General features: G+C 52.9%; 1 protein-coding gene across 2 annotated transcripts in view; it reads left to right on the forward strand.

Moving 5' to 3' along the window:
- Positions 1-7,261: 7,261 nt before the first annotated feature.
- Positions 7,262-16,408, forward strand: part of MIGA2 (mitoguardin 2) — a 39,188-nt gene continuing 30,041 nt past the window's right edge. The window contains exons 1-3 of one of the 2 annotated variants that reach the window (XM_054501168.2): positions 7,262-7,417; positions 11,140-11,378; positions 12,998-13,208. In XM_054501168.2, the coding sequence (XP_054357143.1) occupies positions 11,283-11,378; positions 12,998-13,208 (307 nt within the window). In that variant the 5' untranslated portion in view covers positions 7,262-7,417; positions 11,140-11,282. Of the gene's footprint in view, positions 7,754-11,139; positions 11,379-12,997; positions 13,209-16,408 lie in introns of both variants that reach the window. The other variant, XM_054501169.2, reaches the window with a different exon arrangement.

A 16,408-nucleotide genomic window follows, 5' to 3' on the forward strand; every position in this document is an offset into this window, starting at 1 on the left:
GTGACTGAGTAGTCACCAATATGTGCAATAGATCTCTAAAATGGGCCTCTCTTGCTTTCTCCTCCTGCCACCCAGGCCTGCTGCCTCTCCCCTGTTTGTGCCTCTTCATCTCCGCTCTTTATTCGCACCCCCTCCCTCCCATTCTTATTTCTTCCACTCTGTTTCCCTTGGGTTTCCTCCCGTTACTCCTCCTCTCTAACCTCTCCTCCTCTCTTCTGCCCTGACCTTGGTGACTGAGCCGGAGTCAGGCTTGGGACTTGTCCTCCACCGCTGGAACAGCTGTTTGTCAGCCTGGGAGGCCCTGTGGCTTCCCCAAATTGGAGGAGGGTTGGGGTGGCGGTCACAGGAAGGGAGGGGGTTCTGGGGCTGGGGCCTGGAGCCCCCTGTGTGGTGAGAGGAGGAGATCAAAGGTTGGGTCATTGTCAGGGTGGAGAGAATGAGCTGCCCTGGGAGCACCAATGTGTGATAACCTTGAAACCAGCTCCTCACAGCCCCAGGCAAGAAGATGACCTACAGGTGCTCCTGCCCCCAAATGCCTTCCCTCAGGGCTCAGATGGAGGCTTTGTACTGGTCTTCACCTCTCCTTGCTGTCTACCTCTAGGTTTCATCTTTTGTTTTTTTTCTTTTTGAGATGGAGTCTCGTTCTTTCACCCAGGCTGGAATGCAGTGGCAGCATCTCGGCTCACTGCAGCCACCGCCTCCCAGGGTCTAAGCGATTCTCCTGCCTCACCCTCCAGAGTAGCTGGGATTACAGGCGTGCGCCACCACGCCCGGCTAATTTTTGTATTTTTAGTAGAGACGGGGTTTCACCATGTTGGTCAGGCTGGTCTTGAACTCCTGACCTCGTGATCCACCTGCCTCCGCTTCCCAAAGTGCTAGGATTACAGGTGTGAGCCACCGCACCCGGCCTAGGTTTCACCTTTGAACCCAGTGGAGAGCTCTGTTCCCGAGCTGTACCCTCTTCTCTCTGGCTTTGTTCATCTGTCTATACTTACCCCAGTTTCTATCACCTATCCCAGCATGGCTCTGCAGGGTGAGCCTCAAGTCACCTGGGGGCTTGTTCAAAATCCAGACCCTGTTCCCTCTCCCAGCCCTGGTTCTGGGTCAACAAGTCAATGGCTCTAACATTAAATCACCTGGGAGCTTTCAAAACTCCACCTATCTGGGCCCTCCTGTCATGTACTTGGGCCAGTATGTACATGTTGCCTTCCTCAACTTTCATGTCATTCACACATCTGCAATCCTTCAACTCTGTTTCTGTGTTTCTGTTTCTGTGTTCACTATGTGTTTGTTTCTATTTGTCTGTATTGATCATGGACTTATTTACTATTATCTGTTTATAGCTGACTGTATCATTCATTTAGCCAGTGTTAACTTAAAAAAAAATCTAGCCAGGTATGGTGTCTCACACATGTAATCCCAGCACTTTGGGAGGCCAAGGCGGGCGGATCACCTGAGGTCGGGAGTTCAAGACCAGCTGACCAAGATAGAGAAACTCTGTTTCTACTAAAAATACAAAATTAGCCAGGCGTGGTGGCGCATGCCTGTAATCCCAGCTACTTGGGAGGCTAAGGCAGAAGAACTGCTTGAACCCGGGAGGCAGAGGTTGTGGTGAGCTGAGATAGAGCCATTGCGCTCCAGCCTGGGCAACAAGAGCAAAACTCTGTCTCAAAAAAAAACAACAAAGAAATCAAGATGTAGGCCAGGCGCGGTGGCAAACGCCTGTAATCCCAGCACTTTGGGAGGCCGAGGCAGGTGGATCACCTGAGGTCAGGAGTTCGAGACCAGCCTGGACAACATGGTGAAACCCCTTCTCTACTAAAAATACCAAAAATTAGCCATGTGTGGTGGTGTGTGCCTGTAGTTCCAGCTACTAGGGAGGCTGAGGCAGGAGAATAGCTTGGACCCGGGAGGCAGAGGTTGCAGTGAGCCAAGGTCACGCCATTGCACTCCAGCCTGGGCAACAGGAACGAAACTCCGGCCAGGCATGGTGGCCCACACGTGTAATCCCAGCACTTTGGGAGGCCAAAACGGGTGGATCATGAGGTCAGGAGTTCAAGACCAGCCTGGCCAAGATGGTGAAACTCCTTCTCTACTAAAAATCCAAAAATTAGCCAGGCGAGGTGGTGTGCATCTGTAGTCCCAGCTACAAGGGAGGCTGAGGCAGGAGAATAGGTTGAATCCAGGAGGCAGAGGTTGCAGTGAGCCGAGATCATGCCACTGCACTCCAGCCTAGGCTACAGAGTGAGACTTCTCCTCAAAAAAAAGGAAAAAAAAAAGCGAAACTCGATCTCAAAAAAAAAAAAAAAAATCAAGATGTATAAATTTAGAGAAGGAAAGAAGATTTTATTTCTTATAAAAGGGTATAGACGGCAAGGTGACCATCCCACAAACTGGGAAGCATGCCTCTGACAGAGGCAGGAGGCAGAGAAATACTAGGCAGACAGGGGCGGGTCCCTGGCAAAACCCTACCTTCCAGCTGAAAAGCCTGAATCCTGTGGCCCAAAGTGAGAACTTCTATCCATCCGTTTGCCTGCTCTCTCCTGATTGGTTCTTTCTGAATAGTGCCTTTTAACCAATCAAATGTTGCCTTTTCCAAAACTACCTACAGCCCACCCCACCTCCCATCCTGTACCTATAAAGACCCCCCCAGACCCCAGACTCAGTTGGTAGGGAGAGAGAAGTGGCTTGACTGGAGAGAGGCGACTTTACTTCAGAGTGAAGAAGCTAGACTTCAGAGGAGAAATGGCTTGACTACAGGGAAGAGCCATCCAGAGCGGCCAGGCTTCAGGGGAAGATTACCTGCCCGTCCCATCTCCTCTCCAGTTCACCTCTCTGCTGAGAGTCATTTCTACTGCTTAATAAAATTCTTGCTGGGCGTGGTGGCTCACACCTGTAATCCCAGCACTTTGGGAGGCTGAGGAGGGCAGATCATGAGGTCAGGAGATGGAGACCATCCTGGCTAACACAGTGAAACCCCGTCTCAACTAAAGATACAAAAAATTAGCTGGGCATGGTGGTGGTGGGCGCCTGTAATCCCAGCTACTTGGGAAGCTGAGGCAGGAGAATCACTTGAACCTGGGAGGCAGAGGTTGCAGTGAGCCAAGATCAGGCCACTGCACTCCAGCCTGGGCAACAGAGCAAGACTCTGTCTCAAAATAAATAAATAAGTAAAAATAAAATAAAATAAAATTCTCCTCCTTCACTATCCTTCAAGTGTCCAGGTGACCTCATTCTTCTTGGACACTAGACGAGAGCTCGAGACCCACCAAGTGCAGGTACCTGAAAAAGGTCGTCATACTGGCCCTCTGCCCTCACTGGCAGAGAGCAGACACCCCACGTGGCAAAGCAAGGAGCCTACCGAGCTGATAACACACTACCGTCCATGGACAGCAGAGCTAAGAGAGCACTGTAACATGTCCTCTGGGGCTTCACGGTCTGCAGGCACCCCGACCTGGGCACCGCCACGGGGCCTGCATGGAGCCTCCTTCTATCCATGCCCAGAGCAGCCAGCCGGATCCTGCACTTGCTCGCCCACATGCTCCCTCCCGCAAGGGGTTGAGCATGGCGGGCCGACATAGACAGGGCACCCCCATTGCAAGTCCAACAAAGAAGTCAAGAAAAATCCTGCATCGCCTCCAGGAAGGAGGAGGACTTGTGGTAGGAGCTTTATGTTGAATAGGTTGACTAAACATACGTATTCAACAGGTTACAGGAGGTGCTATGAATATTCATCAAGGTGGTCCCATGTTCACTTTGTGGTGAATTAATGTTTAGATGTATTACAATTAGGCCCTATATGTCAAGAGAATTTTTTAGGGACATGAAGGCACACAACTGGCAATCTCTGCAAACTGGCCAGAACTGGTCCATGGCCAGTGGTCTAATTCTTTTTTTTTTTTTGAGACAGGGTCTCGGCTCTGCCACCCAGCTGGAGTGCAGTGGTACAATCACGGCTCACTGCAGCCTCAACCTCCTGGGCTCAAGCGATTGATCATCCTGCCTCAGCCTCCAAAGGAACTGGGACCACAAGTTATAGAGACAGCGTTTTGCTGTGTATTGACCAGGCTGATCTCCAACTCCTGGATTCCAGTGATCTTCCTGCCTCAGCCACCCAAAGTGTTGGGGTTACAACCATTAGCTACCGCACCCAGCTGTTGGTCTTATCAGAAGAGTAACTGAAATTAGTCTTTTGTCCAATGAAAGCTATAGTTAGGTTGGTAGAACAGGAGTTCAGTTAGTCAGCATCTGGGAGCTGAAGGAGCTGCAGTTGTTTGAGTGTTGCTTATCTCGAGGTCAATGCTTGTTTTTATTTATTTATTTATTTAATACATCCTTCATTGGAAGCCAGTGCTTATTTGGCTGCTAGAGAAAAAAAAAAACACCTTTTGCCAGTTAGAGGAGTTATTTTATTTTATTTATTTTTTTGAGATGGAGTCTCACTCTGTCACCAGGCTGGAGTGCAGTGGCACGACCTCGGCTCACTGCAACCTCCGCCTCCCAGGTTCAAGCGATTCTCCTGCCTCAGCCTCCTGCGTAGCTGGGATTACAGGCACCTGCCGCCATGCCCAGCTAATTTTTTGTATTTTCAGTAGAGACAGGGTTTCTCCATGTTGGTCAGGCTGGTCTCCAACTCCCAACCTCAGGTGATCTGCCCGCCTTAGCCTCCTAAAGTGCTGGGATTACAGGCATGAGCCACCACGCCTGGCCCTTGGCCCCCCTTTTCTTTTTTTTTTTTTTTTTTTTTGAGATGGAGTTTCACTCTTGTTGTCCAGGCTGGTGTGCAATGGCACGACAATCTTGGCTCACTGCAACCTCCACCTCCTGAATTCAAGCGATTCTCCTGCCTCAGCCTCCCAAGTATCTGGAGGCAGGTACCACCACCCCCGGCTAATTTTATATTACAAAGTCACCACAGTACTTACAGCACCCTCAGCCTGGGTGTCTAAGCTTATCATCCCACGCGCCTTCTCCCCTGTGCTAGACAACCCCACTAATGACTCTGGCCTGTGCACTCATCCCACCTGGACCCCAACAACGTCCCCGACTCCCTTTAGCCACTCTGCCCAGTCTCCTATTCACCCCATGCCAGACCCCTCACCAGTCCCACCATGCACTGGGCATCCCCTGTTTGGACTGCCCTCCCCTCCCGTCCCCTCCCTTGTCTTCCCCTTCCCTCGCCTCCCCACGGAGTCTCAGAATGCAGTGGCACCATCTCGGCTCACCGCAACCTCCACCTCCCGGGTTCAAGAGATGATTTTCCTGCCTCAGCCACCTGAGTAGCTGGGATTACAGGCGCATGCCACCACACTTGGCTAATTTCATCATGTTGGTCAGGCTGGTCTCGAACTCCTGACCTGGTGATCCGCCTGCCTCGGCCTCTCAAAGTGCTGGGATTACAGGCGTGAGCCACCACATCCGGCCTTGGACCCCTTTTCTTTCTGGAGCCTCTCACCTCCCCAGGCAAGCCCAAGTGTCTCCTTGATATCCCACATTCCCCCATTAGAGTAACCATCACAGGGGATTGTGATTAAATATCTGCTCCCCAGACAATGAGCTCCCTGGGGCCACCACATACCTGTCTCTTGTCCACCACTGAGCTCCCATGTCCAGCCAAAGGACTGGCACACATAATTAGTTGAATGAATGAAGGAATTTGGCTTTACCGACAATTATAATTTTCCTTTTTTTTTTTTTTTTGAGATGGAGTCTTGCTCTGTCACCCAGGCTGGAGTGCAGTGGTGCAATCTCGGCTCACTGCAACCTCCGCCTCCCGGTTTCAAGCGATTCTCCTGCCTCAGCCTCCTGAGTAGCTGGGACTACAGGCACACGCCACCATGCTGGGCTAATTTTTGTATTTTTAGTAAAGATGGGGTTTCACCATGTTGGGCAGGATGGTCTCGATCTCCTGACCTCATGATCCATCTGTCTTGACTTCCCAAAGTGCTGGGATTACAGGCGTGAGCCACTGTTCCTGGGCTTTTTTTTGTTTTGTTTTTTTGAGATGGAGTCTTGCTCTGTTGCCCAGGCTGGAGTGCAGTAGCGTGATCTTGGTTAACTGCAATCTCCTCCTCCCGGCTCAAGCAATTCTCCTGCCTCAGCCTCCCAAGTAGCTGGGATTATAGGTGTGTGCCACCACGCCCGGCTAACTTTTGTATTTTTAGTAGAGACGGGTTTTCACCATGTTGGCCAGGCTGGTCTCGAACTCCTGACCTCACCTCAGCCTCCCAAAGTGCTGGCAATAGAGGCATGAGCCACTGCTACCGGCCGACAATTACAATTTTAAAACGTAGTTGTGCCCAGCTCTTCGCAGTTATGGAAGGGCTGACACACCGTCCTCTTTCCATCCTCACCAAAGCCCTGTGATTTGGGAAAGGGAAGATTTTATCCCTATTTCTTTTTTTCTTTCTTTTTTTTTTGAGACGGAGTCTCACCCTGTGGCCCAGGTTGGAGTGCAATGGTTGGATCTCAGCTCACTGCAACCTCTGCCTCCCGGGTTCAAGAGATTCTCCTGCCTCAGCCTCCTGAGTAGCTGGGATTACAGGTGTGTGCTACCACACTTGGCTAATTTTTTTTTTTTAATCTTTAGTGGAGACAGGGTTTCACCAGGTTGGCCAGGCTGGTCTCGAACTCCTGACCTCGTGATCCACCCACCTCGGCCTCCCAAAGTGCTAGGATTACAGGTGCGAGCCACCGCGCCCGGCCTCATCCCTATTTCATAGAGGGGTAAGCTCTAGAGAGCTGAAGTGGCAACACTTGATTCTATCTCAGGTCGGCCTGATCTCAATCCTGGTATTTAGTGTAAGACCCAGATAGGTGGCCAGAACTGAAGACCCCTTGACTCCAGCTCTCAGAGAGACACTGTCTAGCGGCGAGACCTGGCACTTTTGCAAACAACTCCAGAACAAGGGGGAGAGTGGCGACAGTATAAGAGCATGCTGCAGGAAGTCAGGGGCGGTAGTATTTGAAAATGGGCGCTTGGAGAGTGGGAAGGATTTGTCCTTGTGGGGAACGACAAGAGTAGAGGATCTTAATACGAGGGCTTAGCCTGTTTGGCGTCCTCCAAGAAAGTCCCTTGGAGGCCTGACTGCTCCGCTTCAGCCCCATTAAGAGTGGCCCCGCCCCACCCAGCCGCCCATGTCGATCTAATCTGAATGGCCAATAGTAGGAGAGAAGAGACCACTTTCGCGCTTCAACCGCACTAGGGGGCGTGGAAGAGGGCGGGAGAGGAGGAATATAAGCTTGGTCACATGACCCGCCTAATTGGCCAGAAGCTGCGGCGGCCCTGAGCGACTCAGAGATGCTCATTGGCCAGAAAAGGGTGGGGGCCTGGCGCTAGGCCACGCCCCCGGCGGCCGTTTGGTTGCGCAGCCGCCGGGGAAGGAGACGCTGCCCTTCCGCAGCGATGGGATCCCGGGTGAGTATCGGCCCGGGCTGAGCCCCCAAGGCGGGCGGGCAGCGCAGCAGGCCCCGGGACTTAAGCGGAGGACCGAGTAGGCGCAGGTGTCCGGGCCCAACTGGACCAGGAAGGTGTCGGGGTTGGAATGAGTGGGTACCTGGGCCGGGGACGGTGCGAGAGGGTGCCTTGCTTGGGAGTGGAACGAGAAGGTACTTGGGTCAGGGAGGTGATGCCCAGGCCTGGAACGTGGCGGGGATTGGAGCAGGCGCGCAGGTACCCGATCCGAGGCGGGGAAAGCACCCAGGATGGAAGGAGCAGGTGTGCGGGCCGTGAGCGGCGCCAGAGGGTACCTGGGTGAGTTTCAAGGATATTCCGGGGTGGGGGCAAGAGAAGAAGGGGCTGCCCAAGATGTCTGGGGTGGAGTGAGCAATTTCTGAAGACGGGGATATTGCTGAGGTCCAAGGCGGGGATGTCCAGTGCCCGGCATGGTGGGACTGTTGAGGGGTCCGGCATGGGGTGAATAGGAGACTGGGCAGAATGGCTCAAGGGAGTCAGGGACGTTGTTGGGGTCCAGGCGGAATGAGTGAGTGCACAGGCCAGAGTCATTAGTGGGGTTGTCTAGCGCAGGGGAGGAGGCGCGTGGGATGATAAGCTTAGGCACCCAGGCTGAGGGTGCTGTAAGTGCTGTGGTGACGGTGGAATTAGGAGGTGTCCGCCTAAGATTGTAGGGCACGAGAGATGGCTGCCCAAATGGGGCCAGGCCCTGCACAGCAGTAGAAGTGTCCATTTGGTAGGGGACCTTGCCGTGGACTTTTCATTGTGGAGAGAAGGTGGAGGGGTCTCAGCTTAGGCCGTGGGGGACGGACAGAGTGCCAGGGGGACGGACAGAGTGTGGGTTGACTGGATTTGGATCCATCCCTGGAGTGAAGCAGGCTTGGGGGCTGGTGGTGTTACCTCGAACCTGCAGGCTCTAACTCCCAGTGGGGACAGCAGGGGCTGCTCTGGACTCTCCCGCAAACAGTGGGCCTCAGTCTCCCTGGAGCATTTGTTCAGGCTCATCTTTAACACCACGTGGGCTTCTCACTTGGGGGCCCAGAAGTCCTACAGGTGTGGCCTGGAAGGAGCAGTGGCAGTTGTAGCAGGCAGCAGCTGGGAAACCCTACCACAGCCTTGAGATCCCCCAGAGCTTGGCCGCTTAGTACTCGGTGACCTCAGGCAGGCTGCCTCATCTCAGAGCCTCCGCGTTTCCCCATCCTTGAGATAAACATTGGTCATTGGGAGGGTTCTGAGAGGACTGGACCCAAAGCCTGTGGTGGAGAGCCTGTTCTGAGTCTGGCCTGGAATAAGGGCTTGGGAAATAGTAGCTGCTGGCTCTCTGATGTTCTTGTCTTCCCTCTTTCTGAGACCTGAGCCAGCCTGGGGTTGGGGTGAAGGGTAGGGGGACGTGGCTTACAGTATTAACCTAGGTCCTGACCACTGCAGCTCACGTAGCTCAATTCACAGCCTCCTGGGCGGATGTCTCTACCCTTGACAACCTGGAAGCTTCCTTAGCCCTAGACCATCACCCTGCCCGTGCCTCCTCTCACACACACCCCGCAGCCCTAGAGCTAGACTGACAGGCTCCTCAGTCTTTCCCACTCACTGGGGGAGAAGCTGTTTCTTCTGCTCGCCTAGTGACTTTGGCTGCCATCCCAGGGAGACAGGGTCTGTCCTGGCCTGTGTGTTCCTTCCGCTTGAGGTCCCGGGAGACCTTGAAGGCATCCTTCGGCTTGGAGCTGGAAGTGGGGGAGGACCCTGCCGGGTCTTGGGGTCCGGGCTAGGTGTGATCAAGCCACTTATTTCCTGGCCTTGGGAAGGGGCAATGGGGTACCCTGGCGGGGAGGGGAGTATCTCCCAAGGTCCAGGGGAAAGCTGCCCAGTCCTCTGTGGTCTGCTGGGGCTTGCTACTTCCTGCCGCATGTCAAATTTAGCAAAAGCATTGCACTGAGCACAAAGTCTGACTCTACCATGTATCAGCTGTGTGACTTTGGACTCCTGACTTAGCTTGTCTGAGATTCAGTTTCCTCATTGGAAACCAGAGGTGAGGCTGGGGGGAAGGTGGGTGGCATCAACTTCACAGAATCCTTTTTTTCGTTTGTCTTTTTTTCTTTTTTGAGGCAGAGTCTTGCTCTGTCACCCAGGCTGGAGTGCAGTGGCACGATCTAGGCTCACTGCAACCTCTGCCTCCTGGATTCAGGCGATTCTCCTGCCTCAGCCTCCCAAGTAGCTGGGATTACAGGCACATGCCACCACACTGGCTAATTTTTGTATTTTTAGTAGAGACGGGGTTTCACCATGTTGACCAGGCCAGTCTCGAAGTCCTGACCTCAGGTGATCCACCCGCCTTGGCCTTCCAAAGTGCTGGGATTACAGGCTTGAGCCACCCCAGCCAACCTCACAAGATTCTAATGATTTAGTGAGATGATGGATGCAAAGAATGCGGCACAAAATACGTAGTGTGGAGTAGCTTTTTGTTTTTGTGTGTGTGTGTTTTATTTTATTTTTTTTTTGTTTTTTATTTATTTATTTTTTGAGATGGAGTCTCACTCTATTGCCCAGGTTGGAGTGCAGTGGCGTGATCTAGGCTCCCTGCAAGCTCCGCCTCCTGGGTTTACGCCATTCTCCTGCCTCAGCCTTCAGAGTAGCTGTGATTACAGGTGCCCGCTACAACGCCCAGCTAATCTTTTGTATTTTTAGTAGAGATGGGGTTTCACTGTGTTAGCCAGGATGATCTTGATCTCCTGACCTCATGATCCTCCCTCCTCAGCCTCCCAAAGTGCTGGGATTACAGGTGTGAGCCACCGTGCCCAGCCTCTTTATTTTAATATTATTATTATTATTTTTTTTGAGACAGAGTCTCGCTCTGTAGCCCAGGCTGGAGTGCATTGTTATGATCTCAGCTCACTGCAACCTCTGCTTCCCGGGTTCAAGTGATTCTTCTGCCTCAGCCTCCTGAGTAGCTGGGATTACAGGTGTGCACCACCATGCCCAGCTAGTTGTTTTTTTTTTTTTGAGACTGAGTTTTGCTCTTCTTGCCCAGGCTGGAGCGCAGTGGCCCCATCTTGGCTCACTGCAACCTCCACCTCCCAGGTTCAAGCCGGTTCTCCTGCTTCAGCGTCTCCAGTAGCCGGGATTACAGTCATGCGCCACCACACCCAGCTGATTTTTGTATTTTTTAGTAGAGATGGGGTTTCACCATGTTGGCCAGGCTGGTCTCAAACTCCTGACCTCAGGTGATCCACCCACCTCAGCCTCCCAAAGTGCTGGGATTACAGGCGTGAGCCACCGTGCCCAGCAAGAAAACATTCTTAACTTTGTGGGAGGTAAAAAGATGCAATGATTCTCAGTCTGGGGCCTAAGATTTTTGCTTAGCAAATGGTCCATGGGTTGAAAAAGGTAGAGAAAATGTGGGTTAAAGCCCTAAGTCTGAGAGTGACCTGTCCATCTCCCAGGTTCTGGGTCCTCTCCTGGGCTGGCTGGCCAGAGATGTTTCCGCTCGCAGGGCCCCTGGTAGGCAGAGGGTCTGTGGGCATGGGGCTGCCTGCTGGTGGGCAGATGCAGAGGCCTGGGGCCTGATTCCAGGCCTGGGGTTCCGGAGGCAAGCTTTCCTCCCGCCTCCTCCCCCATGGATGCTCTTGTGTGCATTTCTGCATGTTCCCGTGTGCACGTTCTCTTGTCTGACTTGATCTTCTGTCTCTTAGCTCTGTGAAGGGGCCCTCTGGTATGTGTGTCCCTGTCCTTCTGGGGCGTGGATGGTGCCCGGGACCCAGCTGGCAACCAGTTGAAGACGTTCTCCTTGGAAGCTCTTGGCCCTGAGGACTTTGCCTGGGGCATTGGCCCTGCCATGGCGTTCCGGAGGGCCGAGGGCACATCTATGATCCAGGCCCTGGCCATGACAGTGGCCGAGATCCCCGTGTTCCTGTACACGACCTTCGGGCAGGTAAGGATCAGGGTGGGTTGTACCTCTGGTCTGTGAAACACTCCATGCTCAGCCAAGGGCTCCTCCGTGTCCAGGAACACTGAGCCCTCGTTCTTGCTTTGCCAGACCTCTGGTGTCTCCTCTTTGAACTGGGTTTGTTGTCTGAGGCTTCAGGCCTGTTCTTTAGCCTGAGACTATATGAACTCTTTTTTTTTTTAAATTAATTAAAAAAATTGTTTTGGCCAGGTGCGATGGCTCACGCCTGTAATCCCAGCACTTTGGGAGGCTGAGACGGGCGGATCACCTGAGGTCAGGAGTTCGAGACCAGCCTGGCCAACATGGTGAAACCCTGTCTCTACTAAAAATACAAAAATTAGGCGAGCGAGCTGGGCACGGTGGCTCACGCCTGTAATCCCAGCACTTTGGGAAGCTGAAGCGGGTGGATCACCTGAAGTCAGGAGTTCAAGACCAGCCTGACCAATATGGTGAAACCCTGTCTCTACCAAAAGTACAAAAATTAGCCAAGCATGGTGGTGTGTGCCTGTAGTCCCAGCTACTTGGGAGGCTGAGATAGGAGAATTGCTTGAACCCAGGAGGCGGAGGTTGCAGTGAGCTGAGATCATGCCACTACACTCCAGCCTGGGTGACAGAGCGAGACTCCGTCTCAGAAAAAAAAAAAATCAGCTGGGCGTGGTGGCAGGTGCCTGTAATCCCAGCTACTTGGGAGGCTGAGGCGGGAGGATCACTTGAACCCAGGAGGTGGAGGTTGCAGTGAGTCGAGATCGCACCACTGCACTCCAGCCTGGGCAACAGGGTAAGACTCCGTCTCAAAAAAAAAAAAAGTTTTTTGTAATAGAAATAGGGCCTTGCTATTTTGCCCAGGCTGGTCTTGAACTCTTGGGCTCAAGCCATCCACCCACCTTGGCCTCCTAAAGTGCTGGGTTTATAGGCATGAGCCACTGCACCTGGTCCTATATGAACTCTTGACCTCAGTTACTCAGTCTGTAAAAGGGGTCAGTGCCCTCCCTGACGACTCACATGTTTGTGGCTGACTGAGCTCTTGACCGAAGATCTGTCCTGTGGGGTGCAGTCCCACTTGAGGGGCTCCCAGGCCCGGGGGGCAGAGGGTGAAGTGCAGCAGTAGGAAGTGTTCAGATGGGGTGGCAGGTGAGTGAGTGTCATCATCTTTGAGGCATCACTGAGAAAGGGGGGTCAGCAGATCTGGGTTTCATGTCTGCCTCTGTCGCCTTGAGCATGTGTCTTCACCTGGGTGAACCTCAGGTTCCTCGTCTGGAAATGACAGGGACTCAGATGGGTACCCCAGGCTAGGTCCTAGTGCAGTGCTGGGCACAGCTGGTGCTCGTTCACTGCGGCTTGTGTGCTCATGACTGAGGGTGCTGGCCCCTAGACCTCACCTCCTCGGCACTGGCATCTTGCCATCTTTAGGTTTTTGTGGCCTGTGTTTCAGGGAGGCTGGTCAAGTTCCCTGTCTAGGGCGGCTGCCTCTCAGTCTCTCATCTGGTTGGCAGATGTGCCGGAGAGCCGGTGTATGTCCCGTCCCTGAGGTGCTCTGGGGCGGTCCTGCTGTCTTGGACCTTCCCCAGGGAGGTGTAACCAGCAGCATCTCCTCTTCCCTGCAGTCTGCATTCTCCCAGCTACGGTTGACGCCAGGCCTGCGGAAAGTCCTCTTTGCCACGGCCCTGGGGACTGTGGCCCTGGCCCTGGCTGCCCACCAGCTGAAAAGGCGACGGAGGAGGAAGAAGCAGGTTGGTCCCGAGATGGGAGGGGAGCAGCTGGGCACGGTGCCCCTCCCTATCCTCTTGGCCAGGAAGGTCCCTTCAGTGAAGAAAGGTAGGTGTGAGGTGGTGGGCATAGGCCTGACCTGGGGTCATATCCTGGGGTCATATCCCAGCTGGGTCACTCTCTACTTGGGGATATTGGGCCAGTGTCTTCCTGTCTCAGAGCCAAGGTCTCCTGATCTGTGAGCGGGATGACAGTAGCGTCCCTCCCTCCAGTCACTGTACTGGAGGGCAATGTGGTTGGATGTGCATGCTCTGTTGGTGGAGGTGGTTTTGGTTGTTCTCATTGGCTAATGACCCGTTGGGAGCACCTTGGTCCAGAGGGGGTCAGGGTTGTGGCTCCTGGGTCCAGAGAGGGACATTCCCCAGGCTGAGGAGCACGAAGGGCCATGTGGTTCTTGAACCACGCGGTATTCCTCCCATCCCCTTCTCTCTTAAAAATTGAGGTTTAGGCCGGGAATGGTGGCTCACGCCTGTAATCCCAGCTCTTTGGGAGGCTGAGGCGGGCAGATCACGAGGTTAGGAGATCGAGGCCATCCTGGCTAACACGGTGAAACCCCGTCTCTACTAAAAATACAAAAAATTAGCCGGGCGTGGTGGCGGGCACCTGTAATCCCAGCTACTCAGGAGGCTGAGGCAGGAGAATGGCGTGAACCCGGGAGGCGGAGCTTGCAGTGAGCTGAGATTGTGCCACTGCACTCCAGCCTGGGTGACAGAGCGAGACTGCGTCTCAAAAAAAAAAAAAATTGAGGGTTAATTTGCATGCAGTAAGATTCGTACTTTTTAGCATACTATTCTGTGATCGTTGACACATAGAGTCATCCGACCACCACCATAGTTAGGAATCATTCAGCTGGTTGGAAGGTAGTGAGTTCACTCAGTCGGTTGCTCACAGTCACAGATCACACTCCTTCTTCTATTCTCTTTTTTTTTTTTTTTTTTTTTGAGACGGAGTCTTGCTCTGCCACCCATTGTGGAGGGCAGTGGCACAATCTCGGTTCATTGCAGCCTTGGCCTCCTAGGTTCAAGAGATTCTCCTGCTTCAGCCTCTCGAAAAGTTGGGACTACAGGCACGTACCACCATGCCTGGCTAATTTTTGTATTTTTAGTAGAGACGGGATTTCGCCACGTTGGCCAGGCTGCTCTCGAACTCCTGAGCTCAAGTGATCTGCCCACCTCAGCCTCTCAAAGTCCTGGGATTACAGGTGTGAGCCACCACACCGGGCCCTGGCCATCCTTCTACTCTTTTTTTTTTTTTTTTTTTTTGTGACAGAGTCTCACTCTCTGTCGCCCGGGCTGGAGTGCTGTGGCACGATCTTGGCTCACTGCATCCTCTGCATCCTGGGTTCAAGCGATTCTCCTGCCTCAGCCTCTGGAGTAGCTGGGACTACAGGTGCGTGCCACCAAGCCTGGCTAATTTTTTGTATTTTTAGTAGAGACGGGGTTTCACCATATTAGCCAGGATGGCCTTAATCTCCTCAACTCGTGATCCGCCTGCCTCGGCCTCCCAAAGTGCTGGGATTACAGACATCAGCCAACCTGCCCGGCTTTTTTTTTTTGAGACAGAGTTTCGCTCATGTTTCCCAGGCTGGAGTGCAGTGGTCTGGTCTCCGCTCACTGCAGCCTCTGCCTTCTGGTTTCAAGCAATTCTCCTGCCTGAGCCTCCCGAGTAGCTGGGATTACAGGTGCGTGCAACCACGCCTGGCTAATTTTTGTGTTTTTAGTAGAGATGGGGTTTCGCCATGTTAGCCAGGCTGATCTCGAACTCCTGACCTCGTGAGCCACCCGCCTCGGCCTCCCAAAGTGCTGGGATTACAGGCGTGAGCCACCGTGCCTGGCCCCTTCTTCTACTCTTTTTCCCTACTTCTCACTACTACACTTAACTAGTCTTAAAAAAAAAAAAAAAAGAACTGTTCTATCACTCTCTAAATGCCCTGTGTCCTTCTGTATCAGCTCTGGTAGCCACTGCTGTATTTTGTGGCTGCTGCTGTGGCTGTAAAAACTCTCAGGGCTTCCGTTAATCTTATAATACAGAGACCTGGTGTTTGCTACACTGCTGTATTTTGTGGCTGCTGCTGTGGCTGTAAAAACTCTTATGGCTCCCGTTAATCTTGTAATACAGAGACCCGGTGTTTGCTACATTGGAACGTTGTCTTGATCTCTTTCCAAGGCAAGGAGTTCTCGTCTTGGGAGACTTGTTTTTTTGTTTTTTTTTTTTTTGAAATACAGTCTCACTCTGTCACCCAGGCTGGAGTGCAATGGCACAATCTCGGCTCACTGCAACCTCTGCCCCCTGGGTTTAAGCAATTCTCCTGCCTCAGCCTCCCGAGTAGCTGGAATTACAGGCATGAGCCACCACACCCAGCTAATTTCTGTATTTTTGGTAGGGATGGGGTTCCACTGTGTTGGCCAGGCTGGTCTCGAACTCCTGGCCTCAAGAGATCTTCCCGCCTTGGCCTCTCAAAGTGCTGGGATTACGGGTGTGAGCCACCGTGCCCAGGTGAAACTTGTTTTAAGAAGCAAAAGTAAGGCCAGGCGCGGTGGCTCATGCTTATAATCTCAGCACTTTGGGAGACTAAGGCAGGCGGATCCCGAGGTCAGGAGTTTGAGACCAGCCTGGCCAACACGGTGAAACCGCGTCTCTACTAAAAATACGAAAATTAGTCGGGTGTGGTGGCACGCGCCTATGGAGGCGGAGCTTGCAGTGAGCCGAGATTGTGCCACTGCACTCCAGCCTGGGCGACAGAGCGAGACTCCGTCTCAAAAAAAAAAAAAAAAAGCAAAAGTAGCCTGTGATCTCAGCACTTTGAGAGGCTGAGGTGGGCGGGTCACCTGAGGACAGCAGTTCCAGACCAGCCTGGCCAACATGATGAAACCCCCCCTCTACTAAAAATACAAAAATTAGCCAAGCATGGGGGTGCACACCTGTAATCCCAGCTATTTAGGAGGCTGAGGCAGAAGGATGGCTTGAACCCGGGAGGCAGAGGTTGCAGTGAGCCGAGATCATACCACTGCACTCCAGCCTGGGCTATGGAGTAAGACTCTGTCTCAAAAAAAAAAAAAAGCAAAAGTAGACCGGGTGTGGTGGCTCACACCTGTAATCCCAGCACTTTGGGAAATCAAGTCGGGAGAATCATTGAGTCCAGGAGTTTGAGACCAGCCTGAGCAGCATAGAGAGACCGTGTCTTTATAAATAATATTTTTTTAAAAAGAGAAAGAACATAAGTTAGCTGAGTGTGGTGGCTCATACCT

The sequence above is a fragment of the Pongo pygmaeus genome, chromosome 13 (assembly GCF_028885625.2).
Source record: "Pongo pygmaeus isolate AG05252 chromosome 13, NHGRI_mPonPyg2-v2.0_pri, whole genome shotgun sequence".
Lineage (NCBI taxonomy): Eukaryota > Metazoa > Chordata > Mammalia > Primates > Hominidae > Pongo > Pongo pygmaeus.